The sequence below is a fragment of the Dermochelys coriacea genome, chromosome 6 (genome assembly GCF_009764565.3).
Source record: "Dermochelys coriacea isolate rDerCor1 chromosome 6, rDerCor1.pri.v4, whole genome shotgun sequence".
Classification (NCBI taxonomy): Eukaryota; Metazoa; Chordata; order Testudines; family Dermochelyidae; genus Dermochelys; species Dermochelys coriacea.
In genome coordinates, this window is record NC_050073.1 from 123419661 (window position 1) to 123442272 (window position 22612).

A 22612-nucleotide genomic window follows, 5' to 3' on the forward strand; every position below is an offset into this window, starting at 1 on the left:
TAAAAATAACCTCCAGTGTTCTTTCACAGAAGACTGCCATGCAAAGAGCTCATGTTATCTAATCCTAAATTATACCCTATGTAAAACTACTTAATCTTCCATTTAATATTGGGAGGCATCTGGATGAAAGGTGCAACATAAAATATAATTTCTTTATTATTACCTGGTCAAAGAAGTGGTATCATTCGATGTGTGGAGCATAGTAATGGAAATCAGGGAATTCATGGGTCCTAATATTCCTAACTCTTATACGCCACACTCAAATACTTTGGGCAAGTCACTTACGTTTTTTACATCAGTTTCCCTAGCTACAAAATGGGGATAATTATACAGACCTACCTGCCTCAGATTGTTATCATGGGACTGTTGTGGTGGCATTGTTATTATTGATTTATTGCACTAGTGCCTATGGACCCATTGTTATGCTAGGCATTGTACAGCCGGGTATCACAAAAGCAGTCCCTGCATAATCTTGGATTCTGGCAATATGTAATGTCGGAATGAATTTACAGATGTTACAGGGAGAAGAATGATGTGGGGAGGACAAGGTAACAGTCAAGACAGTTTTCATAGATTCCAAAGCCAGAAGGGACCATTGTGATCATCTAGTCTGACCTCCTGTGTAACACAGGCCAGAGAACTTCCCCAAAACAATTCTTAGACCAGATCTTTTAGAAAAACATCTTATCTTGGTTTTAAAATGGTCAGTGCTGGAGACTTCACCAGGACTCTTGGTAAATTGCTTCAATGGTTAATTATTCACTGCTAAAAATTACGCCTTATTTCCAGTCTAAATTTGTCTAGCTTTGATTTCCAGCCATTGGATCATGTTATACCTTTCTCTGCTAGATTGAAGAACCCATTATTAAATATCTGTTCCCCATGTAGACACTTATAGGCTGTGATCAAGCCACTCCTTAACCTTCTCTTTGTTAAGATTGAGCTCTTTGAGTCGATCGATATAAGGGATGTTTTCTAATCCTTTCATCATTCTCATGCCTCCTCTCTGAACACTCTCCAATTTATCTTGAATTGTGGGAATCTGCATTTGCCTAAGTTTGTAGTCACAGTGGTGCCAGTAGTCACAGGTAGCCACCAGGCTAGCCAACATGTTAATCCCAAGTCAACAGGACTCGTTCCGATGACTTCAACGGGTTTGGAATCAGGCCTCACAGTAATGATTTGTATTCATCACAGGGTTAAAAGAGGCGGTGATAGGGCTTTGTGAATTTTGACATGGAGTTTTTGAGAGGATTAATTTGAAAGTGTAAATGTAAAGCTCTATATGAGGCTAAGCATTAATGTATTATCTATTACTGGAAATTGAAATGTTCTGTTTCTCATGCCATCATCTGACTATCTTCCGTGAGCACTAATACCAGAAAACTAATACTGGTCTTTGTGACTTTCACCAAGGAGTGTAAGCAGAAGGGTGGTAAAAGGGGTTCCATACCTAGGAGTATAGGCAGAAGGGTGGTAAAAGGGGTTCCATACCTAAGAGTGTAGGCAGAAGGGTGGTAAAAGGGGTTCCGTACCTAGGAGTGTAGGCAGGTTCCATAAGCTAGGAGTGTAGGCCCCTGGTTTACTGGGTCATATTTAATTGTTTAAAATTATTTCAGGAAATGTAACTCCTGAAAGGGTAAATTGTTTTTTCTTTCTCTTATTTGGTGGATGTGCAGGAAGAAGCATGTATTTATGTTGGAGAGAATACACAGGATGCAGAAGGGTTTATAGAGCAAAGAGGAAATTAAAAGTGAACCTCTTCTAGTTAGTGCACATAAGCTGTGTTGCATTGGAAGCAAAACACTTTTCATTTAAAGTGAGCATCTAAATAGAAAACAATTAGGGCTGGGTAAGACCATAACACCTTAGACTGCAGCTATGGCACCTATGAGTTTAACCCAAAACAGTCAGTCCCATGGTCCTCACTCTCCTTAGGATGGCTGGTGGAAGCAGTAACACTATTTCAGGTGCTTAAGGGTGGGGTTTTCAAAAGCACCCAAGGAGATAGGAACATAAATCCTGTTTTCAATCTGAAAATCAGGTCCTAAATGTTTTGTTTAGCCAGTATAATGTGATGGATATGTATGAGGGTACGACCATACATAAAACACACACACTTCTTAATTCAGTCAATGCTCCAGACACATGCAGGGTTGATACATCAGGATTCATTTTATCTTATTCCACCTAATCTTTTTAAAACATATTTCTTGCACCAAATGGAAGGAAAATTACATGCTATTTTTGTCTGGATGCTTTTACTGTGTTATGCACATTATTGCCAACCCTAATTTCTCTCTCACCCACGCCATGGGTTTTTTTATATTGTGCTCTTGAAAGAGTCTAAGCCAGGGGTGGGCAAAATTTTTGACCCGAGGGCCACATCAAGGTGCGAAACTGTATGGAGGGCCGGGTAGGGAAGGCTGTGCCCCTCAAACAGCCTGGCCCCTGCCCCCTATTCACCCCCCTCCCACTTCCTGTCCCCCGACTGCCCCCTCCTGGGACCTCCCGCCCCAAACCGCCACCCTGGGATCCCACCCCCATCCAATCCCCCCTGTACCCTGACTGCCCTGACCTATCCACACCCCCACGCCCTGACAGCCCCCTGGAACTCCCACACCCTATCCAACCCGCCCTGTTTCCCGACCCCTGACTGCCCCAGAACCTCCACCCTATCCAACCACTCCCTGCTCCCTGTACCCTGACTGCCCCCCAGAACCTGCTACCCAACCCCACCACCGCCATGCATGCTGCCGCCGCCCCCTTACCATGCCGCTCAAAGCAGCAGGAGCACACAGCCCCACTGCCCATGCGGAGGCATAGCTGCGTGGGAGGGGGAACAGTGGGGGAGGGGCCAGGGGCGAGCCTCCCGGGCCGGGAGCTCAGGTGCCAGGCAGGACTGTTCCGCGGGCCACATGTGGCCCGCAAGCCGTAGTTTGCCCACCTCTGCTCTAAGCCATAGAGCCACACACAGTTTTTGATCAGAAGTTCAGTTGCCACATTGAAACTGATTTTTCTTCAACTAGTGATATACAGATCTAGAAGACAAACCTTCAGCCATTGACTTTCACCTGAAAACAGCTTGAAAACAGTTTTTCAAGGGCGCAAGTGTTGATAAATCCTGACAAACTGTGTACCCATTTCTAATGTGACCATCACTGTATCTGGATGTCCCACAACATTGAGAGATATCTCATCATCCCCTCTGATGCTGAGAACTCCCCTCTACTGTCACATCAATAGCTGCTCTCTTAAAATGTTCAGACCCCAATGTTCTGTTTCCAAGGGAGCTTTGCCAGAGTAATTTATGACATGGTTAATTGGGAAACACCTGTGTAAATATGTCCAGGGTCATGCTCTGAGCATGGAAAGATTTAAACTCAACCTGATCTCTAGTGCTAGCAAGTTTGACCACTGAAGGACCTCTGAAATGAATGTATTGGCCAGTAAATCTATAAGTTGAAACCTGAGCTCTGAAAACCAAAGCATTCCCCATGAGCATAGATGATATACTAGGTTGCTAAGAGATAGATCATCTCTGAGACAGCTGTGCCAGAACTGAGCTGGCAGCCAATGTAGAATGTGAAGTACTAGAGTGATATGGTTTGTTGATTTGTATCAGTTAAGAAGTAGGCTACTGCACGCTGTACCAGCTATAGCTTCTAGGTGGCCTTCAGGGTCAATCCTAGGTACAGCAAATTAAAGTAATCTAGCCTGGAGGTAACAAGACCATGGATCACCAGGGTTAGACCTGTATCTGAAAAGACGGACACATATGAGTAACTAGAAGATGAGGTTTCAGAGTAGCAGCCGTGTTAGTCTGTATTCGCAAAAAGAAAAGGAGTACTTGTGGCACCTTAGAGACTAACAAATTTATTAGAGCATAAGCTTTCGTGAGCTACAGCTCACTTCATCGGATGCATTTGGTTTTTTCCACCAAATGCATCCGATGAAGTGAGCTGTAGCTCACGAAAGCTTATGCTCTAATAAATTTGTTAGTCTCTAAGGTGCCACAAGTACTCCTTTTCTTTTTTTAGAAGATGAGGAAACAAGATATTTCTAGCCACAAGTTGCTATCTGGGCACCCATGTGCAGCGATGAGTTCAGTATAGTATTTTGTAAAGATATGCTCTAGCTCAAAAGGAATTATTTCGGGGAAGTTCTATGGCCTGGGATATACAAGAGGTCACACTAGGTGATTGCAGTGGCCCTTCTGGCCTTAAAGGCTACGAATAGTACCCTGAGATTGTGCACTTCTTTGATCCACAGAAAGCAGAAACTCTCAATAATAGGTGAGGTCACATGGCAGTCAGTTCCACCTGCCAACCAATTCCACCTCCATCTATCCTAAATTGGGCTCAAGCCAGGTACTTTTTATTCAGGTTTCCAGCTAATTCACAGACTTTGTCAGCAGGAATACATCTTGACCACCTTTATTGAGAAGGAGATATATAGTTGGGCATCAATCATGTATTGATAGCACTGCCATCCCTAACATCCCAGAGTCTCTCCTACCAATCTCACAAAAACATTGCATAAAGGAAGTGACAAGAAGAAGCTCTGTGAGGGGGGGGGGGGTTCTTGAGATGTCCAAGAGTTTGCTCATCTCAATGTCCTCGGATCTATGGAAGGGGAATGAGCAATGCCAGCTAAAAGTAATTTCATAACATTCTACCAGGTTCTTTAGGTGAGTCAGAAGTATCTTGTGATTAATTTGTGCCAAAGTTGCCAACAAATCTGACAATATTATCATGGACATTTGATCTTCAATCACTGCTGTTAGTTCCATCGCTGTGCAAGAAGCAAAGTCTGTCAACTGACTGCAGGAGGTCTAAAATGTTGGCTCCGGTTCTGGAGTTGGTATGCTACCTCCTTCACCATTGTCTTTTCCAAGATAGAGAGATGGGACATGAGGTGTAATTAGCAAGATCATTAACACTGAGAGGTGTGTTCTTGAGCACAGACTGTTGCATTTAAAGATTGCCTTCTCTGAGGCCTTGTCTTCACAAGGAAAAATGGTGTATTTTTAACACGTGCTAATGAACATGTTTTAAAATTCTAGTGTAGACAAGGCAAGTTGTAGTTTTAACGTGTTCATTGCTTGAGGTAAATCACGTTCCCCACAATGGCTAATGTAATTAGTGCTGTAGCTCAGGTGATGGTGGTTTGTGTGACAAAACTGAAGACATGATGGGGAGTTGCACATGATAGAATTTGGTTTTGTCTTTAAAAAAACACACTAAGAAATGACATGCAAAAAACTACACTGAAAGAACACTGCAAAGGTTGCAAAGTCAAGTACTCAAAAAGTTAGGAAATACCAGCTACAAAGTAGCCTGTGCAACTGTAATTTATCCCGCTCTGTGTATACACTATGATAGTCTTTAATTACAAGACCACATGCTATTTTTGCACAGTGCCCCTGCCTCATTCAATGTGCAGGATGGCTGCACAGGGAGGCAGAGTTATTTAGTTTGATGGCTATAGATGCAGGGAATTGAGCTTGGGTTGGGGTGATGACACTGACTGTGAGACTCAGGGATTCCTTTTATACAATGGGAGTCCCTAAGCAGTCATTTATGACAGCCTTGGCTGCTTTGAACTGCATCTGGGTGGGAAATGGCAGGAAAGCACCTGGATCTGGACTTCTGTTTCTGAAATTGTATTTTTTCAATTAGTTGTCATTAAAATTAGTAATATGCAGAGATGGGCCCAAACTGAAACACCAGACTGCTGAACCCTCTGGAACTTGGAGAAAGCTTGGCTCTATATCTGAACTTTGCAGCTTGGGTCCATTTCTAATTATGAGTATAGCCAGATGCATAGGCCAGTGAATTACAATCACAATTTGTATTAGGACTGTCTGCTATAGCCAAGAGAATGGGCTCAGTTCTGACCACTTGTACAAAACAGATAACTGGGTATTCCCCCAGTGTAAGGTGGAATAAAGCCAGTCCTATACCACCCCCTTCCAGTCCCCAGCAGAGGGTGCAGGTTTGTGGTGGGAGGGGCTGGCAGATGGTCCTTTGACGCTTGAGGCTGTTCTTAACTATGCTGGAGTCTGAACTGACCTACAGCTATCCCAGGAGTGGAAGCCACAACCATCTTCCTTGCACCCCACCCTCCATCCCCCAAACCTCTGCTGCATCCAGGGAAGACTTACTTCATCTGTTTACAATAACCACCAAAAATTGCTGACATACATAGGTTTATAAAAGCTGTATGTATGAGCTTATCTCACAGAAAAGAGCTACAAAAAATTATTCAAGGGCAGGCAAAAAATGCTTTACAGTGAGACTTAAGGAGCTCAATCAGTTTATCAAAAAGATTGAGGCGTTCAGGTTACAGTGAATCAATAACGCCAGGGAAAGACAATACAAGGTACTTAAAGGGCTCTTTAATCTAGCACAAAAAGGCAAAACAAGAACCAATAGCTGGAAGTTAAACCCAGACAAATTCAGCTTAAAAAAGGCACCACTGTTTAACCAGGAGGTGATTAACCACTGTAAAGGGAAGTGATGGATTCTCCATCCTTTGATGTCTCAAGTCAAGGCTGGAGGCTTTTCTGGAAGATTAGAAAGACAAGGTGGGTGAAGTGATATCTTTTATTGGACCAACTGCTATTGGTGAAAGAGACACACTTCTGAGATACACAAAGCTCTTCTTCAGGTCTGGGAAAGGTACTCAGTATATCACAGCTAAATACAAGGTGGAACAGATTGGTTAGCATAAAGGGTTAACATGTTGTAAGAGACTATTCAAGGTGAAGTGGGCAGTTAACACAAAGGTGAGTTAGTGGGTTATAGCTGTAATAAGCCATAAACCCAGAGCCTTTATTAAGGCCATGATTTTTAGCATCTAGCAATGTTGTGAATTTAAATTCCCAGGCTCGTCTTTTTAAGAAGTTGGGCAGGTTTCCTTTGAGGAACTCAGATACGGAGCGATCATTGGGTGAAAAGTGATCACCCGCAGGCGCTGGAGCGTTTTGGGCCTTTATCGTTTTCCTGCGTCAGTTCTTTGAGCCCATGGGGGCTATCTGGTTTCCCCCACAAAGCTGTTACTGGAGCATTTCCTACGCAGGCCTGTGTAGGAGCCAGGGATCCCGAAAGGGGGGTTGCGGGCGGAGCGCTGGCTGCAGGTGTTGCATCTCTTGCTCTAACAGGGTCTGGTGCTGACGGAGTCGGTGGTGGGTCTGGGTGCTGGGGCTAAGTTGGGCTGATTTCCATTTCTGGCCGGTCTCTGGCCTCAGCGGGTGAAGCGACCGGGCCTGGACTTACAGGGTACAGGGTGACCAGCTGTCCCGATTTTATAGGGACAGCCCTGATATTTGGGGCTTTGTCTTATCCCCCTCCCCCACCCCCATCCTGATTTTTCACACCCGCTGTCCGGTGCCCCTAGGCTGGGGTCACAATGGTCCAGGACAATGGGTGGGGGCTCTGGCCGCGGGGCCGGGCTTGAGCCCCGGCGGGGCCCGCGGGCAGCGCCCCGTCTCCCCGCCGCGCGGCGCTGTGGCGCTGCCGCCCGGCCCCTCGGCGCGTCCCGGCCCTGCGCGGCGCCGCCAGCAGCGGACACGGAGCGCGGCGGCGGCGGCGGCGGCGGGGGGCAGCTCCGGGGCCGCGGGGGGGGTCGGGCGGCGCAGCGGGCTTGAGCCGGGCTCGAGAAGGCCCGGGCCAGCGGCTGGCGTGACCGGGCGGCCCGGGCTGGGCCCGCCGCTCTCCGGCTCGCACCGCGGGACAAAGGGCCGCGCCGGGGGCCGGGCAGAGGTGAGCGGCGTCCGGCGGCTCGATGCGGGCGGCGGCCCGGGCGCTGTCAGTGAGCGGCCGGGCGAGGCAGGACGCCGGGCGGGCGCCGCGCTCCCTCCCCCGGCTGCTGGGCCTGCCCGCCGGGGCGGCCCCGGGCTGCGTCTGTGCGGGGAGCGGCCGGGAGGCCCGGGCCGGGGGGCCGGCAGCGACCAGCGCTGTGAGGTGGGGAGGGGGCTCTTGGGGTGAAAGTGGGGGCAGAACCCACCCCCCTGTGATGTGATGGAGGGGGCTCTGGGACAGCGATGGGGGGCAGTGCCTAGCCCCATGCAGTGGGGAGGGGCCTCTGAAGGCTAATGATGGGGGACAGGGACCACCCCGGGGTGGGGTGGGGAGGGGGATGCTGGCATCAGCGATGTCCCTCTGGGGTGGGAGTGGTCCCTGAAGAGATGGGGGGGGGCTGTCACTGGCTCTCAGCACCAGCCCCCTGTTAAATCCAGCCCCCCCAATCGCAGGTGGGTGGCAAAGGCAGACTCCCCTCCCCTCCCACCCTTCTCCGGCTACCTGTACAGCATCCCGGCCGCAGGTGACTGACGCTGGGGCCCACAATAATTCCCCTGAAGAGCAAAGATCCTGCCTTTGGAATAGCTCCAACTCTCCCCACCCTGCAGATGACACACTGAGCTCTGTGTTGTTCTGTCAATGCTCTCTCCAGGAGCAAAGTATAAATGCTTGCAGCAAGGGCACCTACAGTAAGCGCGCCTCCAGGTGCTGTTGCCGGTCCCCTTGGGTATGTTTATGAGAGAGCATCTCTGGGTTAAATGGCAGCACCAAATAGATGCTCAATCACCTCAGCTCCCTCTCTGCTAGAACATCTACCTCTGGGCCTACGGCAGGCCAGTTGGCATTATTTTTGAGGGGGTATTTAAAATATCAGCAGCACATAGGTCATGTGCTGTGGGGAGCATCCAGGCAGGGAACTGACCCTGCCTCTCCTTTCCCTCTGCTTTTGGACCAGCGGTGGGAAGAGTTTGGGAACGGAGCTGCTGTTTCTCAGCCCCAGCACTGTGTGAGGGGGACGCCCAGCTGCCCCGCTCAGCTGCTGTCGTAGCAGTCCCGCCTCCACCACTTTTGTCTGTGTTGTCAATTAAGCTGTAACAGAAGCTGAGACCCTTTCCTTGAATGCAGCGTAGAAGCACTTGTGAGTGCAGGCTTCTCTTTTTTGAGATCTGAGTCCCCTCCCCCAATCTCATGGGAGCCAGCAACACAAAGCCTAACTGAAACCAAAGCCCTAATAGGTCGTTTTGGTTTGTGTTTTAGGCAAAAAAGTGGGAGCAGAAGCCATGTGTGCAAAGAACAGATCCTCTGATTAGTCATCTAGAGCATCTGTCCTCCTGGGAGTGGACTCCCAAGGGTGGTGAAGGGAGAAGCATCTGCAAAGAGTTCCTGTTTGCACCCCCTCTGGGGCTGTATTGACTGAGGATGGACCCTGTGGCTCGGCCGAGTGGGGATATCCTGAGGCGGAATCCACAGCAAGACTATGAGCTCATCCAGAGGGTGGGGAGTGGCACATATGGAGATGTCTATAAGGTGAGAGTGATATATTTACATCCATGACTCTTTGTCTGCACCCCCACTCCCCGTAAATATTATGGTAATCAGCTTTCATTTTTAGAAATCACTTATTAGCTCTTTTTATTTTGTGACCGAACTTCAGAGCACAAAGGGACCACTAGTGGTGGAAGTGGGAGATGGTGACTTCCTAAAAATCACGGCCCATTCAGATCCCTGGCACAGTATTGGCAGGCTGAGATTCCTCTGCGACCCTTGCGCATGTGCCTGCACATTCTCTCTTTTTAAATAAAAAGGTTCCTTGACACTTGGGGTGGATGGGACAAAATATCTTCTCGCTGGTCCTGATACTGCAAAGGGTCTGAATTGATGGATACATCACCTGCTACCTTCAGTGTTTGTTGATCCTTTTAACGGGTTAGGGAGCGTAGGGTTATTTGTTCACTGAATTACTTTTGAGAATGTGTCATTTAAAGTACCTGATTAAAAGGTTATAAGTTTATCCCTGAGTTAATAATAGCTTTCAGAAGCAGATTATGCCAGCTCTTCAGAAACTTATGTGGAGTTTCGGGTCACTATAGAGTTAGTTAGTATTGTATATTCTGCAGATACTCTTGGAGGCCCTGACCACACTGACCTGGGAAACACTGTAAACAAAACCATGTCAAATAAAAGCTATTCATATTACACTTCCATTCCTAGACCCTTACCTGGTGAGGTACTGACCACCTTCTGCGAAGCCAATGAGAGTTGAGGATGCTCAACAACTTGCAGGACATCTTGGAAATAGTGCATAAGACTTTTAGCTTTGTTGGCAAACTGGGGCTCTTAACTCCTGGGAAAGGAGGCTGAAGTGTTTTACTTTGGAATCCTGTAGAATACATTTAATTCAAAAGTGTAACTGGCACAATACAACATATAGTGAAACCTATCTTAAGCCACCATATGAGGGGCCAACAAAAATTGAGCCCCTACTTGAGATGGGTCTTTAACTCAGATCAAATAAAACTGTACAGGTTAATTTTGTGGCACTTCTGAAGTGATTGCTGAAAGTAGGAGGTTGGCTATGGGAAGGTGTTTTAGTGTATTCTTCACTGTACCACACAGTCACTACCTCAAGAATATTTAAGAATCATAAATACTAAAAACAAGTATTTTCCAGAGGACTTTACAAGAGACCACTAAGTACCTTTGCTAGTGAATTTTGCTCTGAGCATCTGAAAAGGCCAGTTCAGCTTAACAGATCTAAAATGAAACCCACCTTAAACAAGTGTTTGGTCTTTTAAATTTTTCAGGAACTTGAAGGAAGTTTATCAGCTTCCCATGCAGAGATCCCAAACAGGGATAAAATCAAAACCTCTCTGTAATGTCACCTGACAAAATTAAACCCCCAATTTTTGAAAGGGACACCATCAACTTAATACATAGTTTAAAATCTATGAGTTACAAATAGCTTCAGATACTACATTTATTCCTGGGCCATTGGTTTTTGCTCTGTTCCTTTATGAAAGACCCCTTATAAACAGGGAGAAACTAATTGTAGGGAGATCTGCATTATGAACCTAGAAAATAAAATGATTTGTGGTTGGGCACAAATCTGGGCACTCAGCAGCTTCTAGCACAATTAGTCTTTTTTGGAGGGGCAGGTGATGGAGGATTTAAGCAAATATTTTTGTTCACCATTAAATTGTAGCAGTACATTTAAGGTATTATTTTACATCCTCCACCCTACCCACATTGCTGTTCAGAACTGTTACTTGGAAGCTTAAAACTGAAATCTGTTTTGTTAGTGATTTTTTTTTTCCTCTCGCTCTTCACCACATGGTGCACAATGGTTTATTGTAGGGTTGCTCATGAGTGCTGAGTTGTTGGCATTGATTTGATTTTTTTTTCAATTCCAGAATGCATTTTAGGGTGGAGGAGAAATGCCTATAAATAAGTTATTTTCATATCTATTTACAGTGTGTGTACACAGATCCAAATTTGGGCCTGCCAGCCTTGAAAGTGCCCTTTTCAGTAAAATATCAATGCATCAATTGCCTAATTTATATTAGGAATGTATCTGCTTGTTCATTAGTGCTTGCATAAAACATAGCACTGTTTATTGAATGTTAATGACATTATAAACTTCCCTTATTACAGTTCTTTATAAAGGATATCCTACATGCTAACTTAGAAAAGAGCTTGTAATAATGAGGCTGGGATATTCAATGGCATTGAACAGTGTGGTAGTGTCTTATCCTTGGTGCCCCCTCTCCCCTTGTTGTTGTCAAATCATTTGCATGATGCGATCCTGTTAAAGATCCCATAATGCTGCTCAAAAGAGTAGGGGTCGATGTTAGTTCTGCCTTCCTGGAAAAATTCCAATTTACCCACCTTGCAGTATTTCCATAGTATCTTCCATATGAGGATCTCAAAGCATTACATAAATATGAATCAAGCCTCCCAGTACCCTTTGGAGTAGATCGGGAATACAAAGGCTGCGTTTCATCTGTGGTGAACACAGAAGCTCTTGGCTATCACACAGCATTGCTGCCCAACATTTTAGGATAAGAGACGGAAAAAAAAAAATCCAGTGGAAACTGCAGATAGAATTTAGGTACAGAAAGTAATAACCCCAGTATCCTGACCAAATTCCAGCACAGGTAAACACCAATATCACTACAGTGCTTTGGAAATCTCTACTAATTAATACAGAATAAAAATGATAGTAAAGAAGGCACAAAGGAAGTTATACACTTTATTCTTTAATTGAAATTGGATAAAACATTAAGATGGATTTTAATGATGGCCATGGGAATGGAAAGTGATGTTTTAGCAATGTGCATATAGCTATGACATTTTGACAAGGAGATGTTCTGCTGGTGTTTGAGGTGCATAGCGGAAATAATGGAGTGTCTGCATGTCACTTGTGTTGAATGCAGTGTTTTAGGGATGGAGTAATTCCACATTTAAACATATATTCTGTTACAAATTTGAGATCTTTAACTTTTTAAAAAAAAAATTTTTTTAAACCAAAATCTTTGCAAGGAGCCTGTCCCAGTAATGTAGCAATAACATGGCATGATCCTGTATATAGGATCTGAATTCAAATTATTGCCCATGCTGGCATGAATTCTGTGACTCTTGTAACTCTTGAGGGGAGAGGGTTTCTTATGCTGCACTGATTGCACTTACTAATTGTATTGACATAGGCAAAATACCTGTCTCTGCATGCAGATTAGGAGAAACCTGGGTTTGTACCTGAGTGGGATCTGATTGTTCTGCTGGAAGGTGAATGAGCGCTCTTATCAGACAGGTCTGCTTTAAACCTTAAAAGCCCCTCCTTTAAGTTCTGCTTCTCAGCTTGATGATTGTGAAGGGACACTGATAATTACCAAAAAAAAAATTACACTGGATTGTCAATTAACATGGTGCATTAAAAACCTCACCAAGGCAGGGTTCCTGGCCCAGTGACCTTGCAACTTAAATGAGACCCAGAACAACAGATCAGGAGAGTCAGGATGTGTGGGAATTATTGAGAATGGGGAGGGATTGCTTGAAGAGGAGGATTTAAGGTGCCACTGCCTGGCATTGGTTTAACTTGCAATCACTTGTGACTACTGAGGTCACTCTTAGGATTAATTTATACATATGCACCTTTTTCTAGTAGCTTGTTGAGTTTTGTCTGAATCCCAGCTTGTGAGCTCTCTGGGACGGGGACCATCTTTGTTGTTTGCACACCATGTAGTACAATGGGTTTGTGATTTTTGATTGGGGTGGGATTTGAAAGAGGAAAGGGGATATGAGAAAGGAGACAAAGGGAGCAGTCTCAGTAAGTAATCTTGATGCATCCTTACATCTGTGAGCTGGGGTACTTCAATCATAAAGCCTTCAGCAAGTTTGTATTTGTAAAAAGAAAAGGAGTACTGGTGGCACCTTAGAGACTAACAAATTTATTAGAGCATAAGCTTTCGTGAGCTACAGCTCACTTCATCGGATGCATCGGATGCATCCGATGAAGTGAGCTGTAGCTCACGAAAGCTTATGCTCTAATAAATTTGTTAGTCTCTAAGGTGCCACCAGTACTCCTTTTCTTTTTGCGAATACAGACTAACACGGCTGCTACTCTGAAACCTTTGTATTTGTACATTCTAACAACTCAAATATGCAGCTGTTAGCATCCCAGCAGTTGGAGATTCCTGCCTGAACTGTGTTTTCCAAAAACTCAAAGTACAGAATAAACTGCATCGGAGGTATGGGGCACTCCTTTTCCTCTCCTGCATTGTCTTTTCCTGTGACTCTTGGACTTATTGGCTACTTGGGGGTATATCTTGTCTTTAAAAACATCTTCCTGTATTCCCGTTAGTCTCTCTTGTGTACTGCATTTGTTAAATCTCATATGTTTATATTTTTCTTTTTTAAAGGTTAAATCGAGTTTTTTACGAATGCCCCATACAGTTGTCATCTAAATACTGCAATGCTTAAGCATCTTTGTGCAGAGATGGGTAATATTGATTTCTAAAGCATCATTTTGCATACAGAACAGGTTTGCAAAATGTGTAGTGTCATCAGGATATTTTGCAAGAAATGATAATGTTGAATGCTTTACCTTAGACATATAAATCACAATAATTTCATTTTTTTTAAAGGCTGTGGCTCTAATCTCTTGGTTTATGGAGCTTTTTTTCCTTCATTCTTTGCTTTTTGGCTACTGTTGCAGATAAAACACAGGGCTCCAATATTTTACTTTGTGTGAAATGATTTTGTGGTCTCAGTTACTTTCCCACTAGGCAGGCTTTCAAATCACATCATCTCCATTGCAGTGGTGCCCTTCACAGGAAAAAAGGCTAAGGACTTAATAGGCATGGAAACTGCATCAGTTCTTGGATATGGTAGCTGCAAGTCAGGGATGAGGTATGCAGCAGTGATGGAGAAACATTAATTGTTCTTTGGACCTAGAGGACTTCAGCACATGGCCATCTCTCTGAGGTCTTCCTCAATAGAAGGAACTTCCGAACAATGGTGGGTGGTCTTAAGCACGTCAGCCCTGATCAATTGTACAGAGCGGAGGAGGATAGAGGCAGAAAAATAACAACCAAATCTGAGTTGCAGACAGGCTTAAGCAAGTCCCTCAGACTAGTTTTCGTTATTTTTTCCAACATTCCCAACCACATTCCTTAATGGAATCTGGCTCAAGGCTTGCCTATGGAAAATATACACATCTGCTTGAGAAAATGCAGAAGACCATGGAATCATAGATTAGGGTTGGAAGAGACCTCAGACAGTCATCTAGTCCAACCCCCCTGCTCAAAGCAGGACCAACCCCAACTAAATCATCCCAGACAGGGCTTTGTCAAGCCTGGCCTTAAAAACCTCTAAGGATGGAGATTCCACCATCTTCCTAGGTAACCCATTCCAGTGCTTCACCACCCTCCTAGTGAAATAGTGTTTCCTAATATCCAACCTAAACCTCCCCCACTGCAACTTGAGACCATTGCTCCTTGTTCTGTCATCTGCCACCACTGAGAACAGCCTAGATCCATCCTCTTTGGAACCCCCCTTCAGGCTGTTGAAGGCTGCTATCAAATCCCCTCTCACTCTTCTCTTCTGCAGACTAAATAACCCCAGTTCCCTCAGCTTCTCCTCATAAGTCATGTGCCCCAGCCCCCTAATCATTTTCGTTGCCCTCCACTGGACTCTCTCCAATTTGTCCACATCCTTTCTGTCATGGGGGGACCAAAACTGGACGCAGTGCTCCACATGCTGCCTCACCCGTGCTGAATAGAGGGGAATAATCACTTCCCTCATCTGCTGGCAATGCTGCTCCTAATGCAGCCCAATATGTCATTAGCCTTCTTGGCAACAAGGGCACGCTGTTGACTCATATCCAGCTTCTCATCCACTGTAATCCCTAGGTCCTTTTCTGCAGAACTGCTGCTTAGCCAGTCGGCCCCCAGCCTGTAGCAGTGCATGGGATTCTTCCGTCCTAAGTGCAGGTCTCTGCACTTGTCCATGTTGAACCTCATCAGGTTTCTTTTAGCCCAATCCTCCAATCTGTCTAGGTCACTCTGGACCGTATCCGTACCCTCCAGCATATCTACCTCTCCCCCAAGCTTAGTGTCATCTGCAGACTTGCTGAGGGTGCAATCCATCTCATCATCCAGATCATTAATGAAGATGTTGAACAAAACTGACCCCTGGGGCACTCTGCTTGATACTGGCTGTAAACTAGACATCGAGCCGTTGATCACTACCTGTTGAGCCCAATGATCTAGCCAGCTTTCTATCGACCTTATAGTCCATTGATGCAATCCATACTTTTTTAACTTGCTAGCAAGAATACTGTGGGAGACCGTATCAAAAGCTATGCTAAAGTCAAGATATATCATGTCCACCGCTTTCCCCTTATCCACAGAGCCAGTTATCTCATCATAGAAGGCAATCAGATTGATCAGGCATGATTTGCCCTTGGTGAGTTCCTGATCACCTTCCTCTCGTGCTTCAAAATGGTTTCCTTGAGGACCTGCTCCATGATTTTTCCAGGGACTGAGGTGAGGCTGACCGGTCTGTAGTTCCCTGGATTCACCACCTTCCCTTTTTTAAAGATGGGCACTATATTTGACTTTTTTCAATCGTCCAGGATCTCCCCCAGTCACCATGAGTTTTCAAAGATAATGGCCATTGGTTCTGCAATCACATTAGCCAACTCCCTGAGCACCCTCGGCTACATTAGATCTGGGCCTAGCCGACCTCCTCCCCATACTGTGCTGCCAAGTGCAGCAGTCTGGGAGCTGACCTTGTCTGTGAAGATGAGGCAAAAAAAGCATTGAGCGCTTCAGCTTTTTCCACATAATCTGTCATTGGGTTGCTTCCCCCATTCAGTAAGGATCCCCACACTTTCCCTGACCACCTTCTTGTTGCTAACATATCTGTAGAAACCCTTCTTGTTACCCTTCACATACCTTGCTAGCTGCAACTCCAATTGTGCTTTGGCCTTCCTAATGACACCCCTGCATGCTCGAGCAATATTTTTATACTCCTGCCTAGTCATCTGTCCAAGTTTCCATGTCTTGTAAGCTTTCTTTTTGTGTTTAAGCTCACCGAAGATTTCTCTGTTAAGCCAAGCTGGTCACCTGCCATATTTGCTATTCTTTCTGCACATTGGTTTGTTCCTGCGCCCTCAATAAGGCTTCTTTATAATACAACCAGCTCTCCTGGACTCTTTCCCCCCTCATATTAGCCTCCCACGGGATCCTGCTCATCAGTTCTCTGAGGGAGTCAAAGTCTGCTTTTCTGAAGTCCAGGGTCTGTATTCTGCTGCTCTCCTTTCTTCTTTGTGTCAGGATCATGAACTCGACCATCTCGCGTTCAGCCCCCAACTAAAACCTCTCCAGCGCATCATCAAAGATTTACAACCTATCCTGAAAAATGATCCCCCGCTCTCACAGATCTTGGGGGAGACACAGCAGTCCTCGCTTACAGACAGCCCCCCAACCTGAAGCAACTACTCACCAGCAACCACACGTCATACAACAAAAACACTAACCCAAGAACCTATCCTTGGAACAAAGCCCGATGCCAACTCTGTCCACATATTTATTCAAGTGACACCATCTTAGGACCTAATCACATTAGCCACGCAATCGGGCTCGTTCACCTGCACATCTACCAATGTGATATATTCCATCATGTGCCAGCAGTGCCCCTCTGCCATGTACATTGGCCAAACCAGACAGTCTCTACGCAAAAGAATAAATGGACACAAATCTGACATCAGGAATCATAACATTCAAAAACCAGTAGATCACTTCAACCTCTCTAGCCACTTGGTAAAGGTTTTAAGGGTGGCAATTTTGCAACAGAAAAGCTTCAAAAACAGACTCCAATGAGAAACTGCTGAGCTTGAATTAATGTGCAAACTAGATACCATTAACTTGGGTTTGAATAGACACTGGGAGTGGCTGGGTCATTACACCTATTGAATCTATTTCCCTATGTTAAGTATCCTCACACCTTCTTGTCAACTGTCTAAATGGGCCATCTTGATTATCACTACAAAAGTTTTTTTTTCTCCTGCTGATAATAGCTCATCTTAATTAATTAGCCTCTTACAGTTTGTATGGCAACTTCCATCTTCTCTGTATGTGATTATAGCAAGAAGATATATATAGTTCCATTCTATGCATCCGATGAAGTGGGCAGTAGCCCACGAAAGCTTATGCTCTAATAAATTTGTTAGTCTCTAAGGTGCCACAAGTACTCCTGTTCTTTTTGCGGATAAAGACTAACATGGCTGCTCCTCTAAATTGATCATCTCGTGGTCACTGCTGCCCAGTTTGCTACCCAATTCTACTTCACCTACCAATTCTTCCCTGTTTCTGAAGCAGCAGCAGGTCAAGAGAAGCATGGCCCCTAATTGGTTCCTCCAGCACTTGCACCAGGAAATTGTCCCCAATATTCTCCAAAAACTTCCTGGATTATCTGTGCACTGATGTATTGCTCTCCCAGCACATGTTGGTGATTGAAGTCCCGCACGAGAACCAGGGCCAGATGAGAACCAGATAAAATTTATTGGGACAGAAGTTGTAGTCATCCGCAAATAGCAAATCATCAAGCTCTGATAGCCTGACACCACTTCTTGTGGGGCAAAATCCTCTGCTTCCTGGATCAGCTTCCAGAGCCTGTCAAGCAGGAAGCAAGGGGAATTATCAAAGTATAGAAACAAAGCTTGGTTTTAGAATGGTTATGACCTTGCAAGAATATCTCTACTTGAAGATGTTGAAACACATGGGTCCCAAGTAGCTCAGAATGACTCAAACGTTGCTGTTGCTGAGCTGTAAAGCTACCACTTGGAGCACAGTTGATCTGTTTATGCAACATTACTTTTTTATCTTGGCTTCCAGAGCTGATCCCAATTCACAAGAGTAGACCTGCCTTCTTCATTTTAATATTGGAACTCTCCTTCTCTGAGTTTGTTACTGTTTGGGGATGTATGCTGACAATTCTTGAAGAAAAAGGTGTTACTTACAGGTAACAACTTCCTGGAGTAGGTCGTCAGCGTAGATCTATATTTGATTAAAGCACTAGAACAATATAAAATGGATTAAAAACTGGCTAACTGATAGGTCTCAATGTAATTGTAAATGGGGTGTCGTCATCAAACAGGTGTGTTGCCAGTGTAGTCCTGCAGAGATTATTCTTGCCCTATTCTATTTAACATTTTTATCAGTGACCTGGAAGAAAACCTAAAATCATCACTGATCAATTTTACGCCTGACAGAAAAATTGGGAAAATGGTAAGTAATGAGGAGGACAGGTCACTGATTCAGAGTGATGTGGTAAATTTAGCAAACTGGTGCAAGCAAACAATATTGGTTTTAATACAGCTAAATGTAAATGTATACATTTAGAAACAAAGACTGTAGGCCATACTTACAGGCTGGGGGCCTCTATTCTGGGAAACGATGACTGAAAAAGATTTAAGGATCAGGGTGGATAGGCAACTAAACATGAGCTCCCAGTGTGATGCTGTGGCAAGACGAGCTAAAGAGCTAATGTGATCGTGGGACGCATAAACGGGATTCTTTAGTAGAAGTAGAGAGGTTATGTTACCTCTGAATTTGGCATTGGTGCGACCACTGCTGGAATACTGTGTCCAGTTCTGGTGCCCACAGTTCAAGAAGGATGTTGATAAACTGGAGAGGGATCAGAGAAGAGCTGCGCAAATGATTAAAGGAATTGAAAACATGCCCTTATAGTGATAGACTGAAGGAGCTTGATCTATTTAGCTTAAGAAAGAGAAGATTGAGGCTGATTTGGTTACAGTCTAAGAGTATCTACATGAGGAACGAATATTTAATAATGGGCTCTTCAGTCTACCAGAGAAAGGTATAACATGATCCAATGGCTGTTGAAGTTGAAACTAGTCAAATTCAGACTGGAAATAAGGCATACATTTTTGCCAGTGAGGGTAACTAGCCATTAGAACAATTTATCAAGGTGTGTGGTGGATTCTCTATCACTTACAAATTTTAAGTCAAAATTGGCTCTTTTTCTAAAAGATCAGCTCTAGGAATTATTTTGGGAAGTTCTCTGACCTGTTATCTAGGAGGGCAGGCTAGATGATCGTAATGGTCCCTTCTGGCCTTGGAATCTATGAACCGTCAGCCCTGCTGCTTCTGTCTCTTTCTCTCTCTCACAGATAGTGACAAAGAAACTGAGCTGATGGAGGCTTGGGGGTCATAGGTCCTTATTGTTGGGCCTGGGAGTCTGGTACCTCAAGGGAGCACGTGTGTAGCCTCAAGGGTAAAGAGGGTTCTCAAAGGTGCCATCTTTGGAGCCTAGTGCCCTGGCCTACTAAGCGTGGATCTGTACTGACAGCGCAAAGAACTGCAGTTATAGGTTAAATAACCTTTATTTAAAAAACAGCTTGGTATTTAATTATATAAATGGGTTCATGTGAGCCAGAGCAAAACATCTGTTGTAGGTATGTGTTTGGTTTAGGAAGGCACACAGTACCTGTAAGAGAATTTAAATGAGTGGAATCCATGTATCTTGTGCAAAACACACACAACCAGTTCTTTGGTTTTAATTGGTAAAGGGGCATTCAGATCAAAGTTAATCCAACTCTTTTACATTGTGAATAAACAAACTTTCACAAAACGGAAGATGAATAAAAACTTTTCCCTAATGTATTTATTGTGGGGGTGGTACTTTTGGGGAGGGGAGGGCATGGGAAGAAGTTCTGTGTTTGCAATGAAAGCCTTGCAAGGGAACCAGAAAGCAAAACTGACTAGGCTATTTTCGTTGTCCCAAATTCTAGTAAATTCAACAAAGTAAACCAACACCATCAATAGTGAAAAGTAAATGGATTTGTAAATTTCTTTAACAGAATCTAAGGAGGCTTAATACAAGTGGGAAATTTTGGGGTTTGTTTTTCTATTTGTTTAAAACATGATTTTTAAATGGCAGCGTTTTGTCTTGTGAGTGAAAAGGGTACTTTTTCTCCCTCCCTTCGCCCCCAGATTTTCACACTAGCAAATGTACTTTTGCACTTTAACTGGTTGCTGGTACATTTAAATATTATTTATGTTTACTATAGTAATGCCTGGAGGCCCCATTGTGTTACCTGGGATTCTTTCAACCCAAAGCTCTTGGTAACTCTTACTCTGTGCAAGGTGGTGTCAGGAAATAAATCAGGGGAGACACGGCTGTGCGATCGATAGATGGCTGGCACAAACGGGACAACATGAGTGCTTTCACTTAAAGCTAAACTTTACTTACACATGTGCGCAACAGGTTAGTAAAACACCCCAACCCTTGATAATTACCAAAACTGAGTGTGGCTCTCAAGTGACAGTGGCAGGCTTCCGGCGGCCAAATCTTCCGTCTGCTGGTGGGGACTGCAAGATGTATCCAGAGGGAGAGTCCAGAAAGAGTCCCACTACCTCAGACTTTCTCCCCTTATTTATACATGTCCCTTAAAGAAAACTTGTTAAGTAAGCAGTTTAATGGTCCAAGCAAGAGGTTCCTTCTGATTATTGATTAACGAGATGTGGGTTTTTCCAGAGTCTGCAGCTTTGAGACCCCAATAGACATTCCTGGGGCACATCCTGCTCTTCTAAAATGCATGTATCAGCCACTTCAACACAGTTCTTATCAGGAAGGACAGGGGATCAAGCTGCCCTTTCTGTGGCACCCAAAGACCCCCTCCCCTCCTGCCTTGGTTAAGCTAAGCCTGCTGACTTGACCAATCTATAGCCTGCTGACTTGGCTGCTTTTAGCAATAAGCCATAGTGGTTTCAGGCACTTTATGGGCTTGCTGACCTCTCCCCGTACAGTTGGGGGATTGGACCGCCTTGGGTATGTCTACATAGTTCACAGCGGTGAGCCTCGCAGCCTGGCTCAGCGGACGTGGGCCTCTGAGGCTCCTGCTAGCCCTCTACAAATAGTTGCACAGACAGTGCTTTGAAGTTGCAGCACAGGCTGGAGCTCAGGCTCTGAAAGCCACGCCCTCTCCTTTGGCTTCAGAGCCCAAGCCAAAATGTCTGTGTGGCTGCTTTTAGTGTGGTAGCGTGAACCCCAGTCTGTCAACCTGGGCTGGGAGCTGTGTAGATATAGCCTTTGTGTTAAGTGCTGTACGCACCTGTACCAAGATGACAGACCCTGCCCTACAGAGTTAACAGTTTAGATTCAAGTTCTTATATTTGGTGCTTATAGCCTTTTACACTGAATATGGATCTTTTTTAAGTGATAGAAGTTTAGAGCCTCACTACCTGTAAGTATTTTGGGCCTTATCCCCCCGTGCCCAGCAGACAAAAAGCAGGTGGAGTGAGCATGTCAGTTGTTCAACATAACTTCTGTTTTGTACTGGCAGATCTTAATGTTTAGAGCAGAGGTGTGGGGGAGAGGACATGCAGGATCAGCTGCAGCCGCAGATTTCTGGCAGGGTTTATACGTCCTGCCCTGAGCCCTGCTGCATACCACCAGAACCTTTAAATTGTGCACTGCCGCCAGCCTTCCCCCTCCCCCCCACACACAGTTACACATCGTCTCTGGTTTAGAGGAAAGAGTATTTCGGTTTGAAGTCTTTGGGCAGGGGCTATCATCTGTTTGTACAGACCTTGCAGTATGGTGCTCCAGTCTGATTGGTGTCTAATTACTATCATAATATAGAGTGACAAAGAAGAGATGTAGAAGTATATTTATTTCCCCCATTAATCTACTTCTGTTAGACTTATTATTCTTGAAAAGAAGTAATAGCTACAGTTGTGAGAGACTAACCTCTTTAGTGTGTAGAAGCTGTGACGTCTCTGTTTAGGCAATGTTTTCTGAAAGGCTCTGTGCTCTTCACTATAAAAGAGCCTGGTACTGCTCTCTGTCTTAGAAATCCAGCTGGAAATTATGGCGGGAACAATTGCTTCTGGGTATTTTTGTCAGTAAAAATAAAAGAACTCTGAAAACTAGAAATTGCTGGTTGGTGTCTCTCTTAGTGACTGGGATTAGTGTCAAGTGTGCCTCACCTGTGCCCATGTGATCTGAGCCAGCTCATGAATGCAGTGTTGTAGGGATTCAGAAGCGGAAGTGCAGTTTCTTCTGTCTGGCAGAGCTCTGTTCTGAAAGGTGCACCCATCCAGCAGGATTTGTGTTAATCTTTTGCAGGATCATAGTATCATTTTCATAGCCATCCACGTCTGTTTCCACTTCTCATGTTCATCTGTTCCTAGATAGTCTCCATGTGGCAGACAAAAATGGCTGTTCAGCATCTGTTATAGACATGCTCAGTTTGCACATCCATCCCCATCCCCTGCTGCTAA

General features: G+C 44.8%; 1 protein-coding gene across 4 annotated transcripts in view; it reads left to right on the forward strand.

The window, feature by feature from the left end:
* Window positions 1–7588: 7588 nt before the first annotated feature.
* Window positions 7589–22612, forward strand: part of MAP4K5 (mitogen-activated protein kinase kinase kinase kinase 5) — a 92281-nt gene continuing 77257 nt past the window's right edge. For 2 of the 4 annotated variants that reach the window (XM_038404684.2, XM_043515929.1), the window contains exons 1-2: window positions 7589–7766; window positions 9063–9332. In XM_038404684.2, the coding sequence (XP_038260612.1) occupies window positions 9225–9332 (108 nt within the window). In that variant the 5' untranslated portion in view covers window positions 7589–7766; window positions 9063–9224. The remainder of the gene's footprint in view (window positions 7767–9062; window positions 9333–22612) is intronic. The other 2 variants (XM_038404680.2, XM_043515930.1) reach the window with 1 other exon arrangement.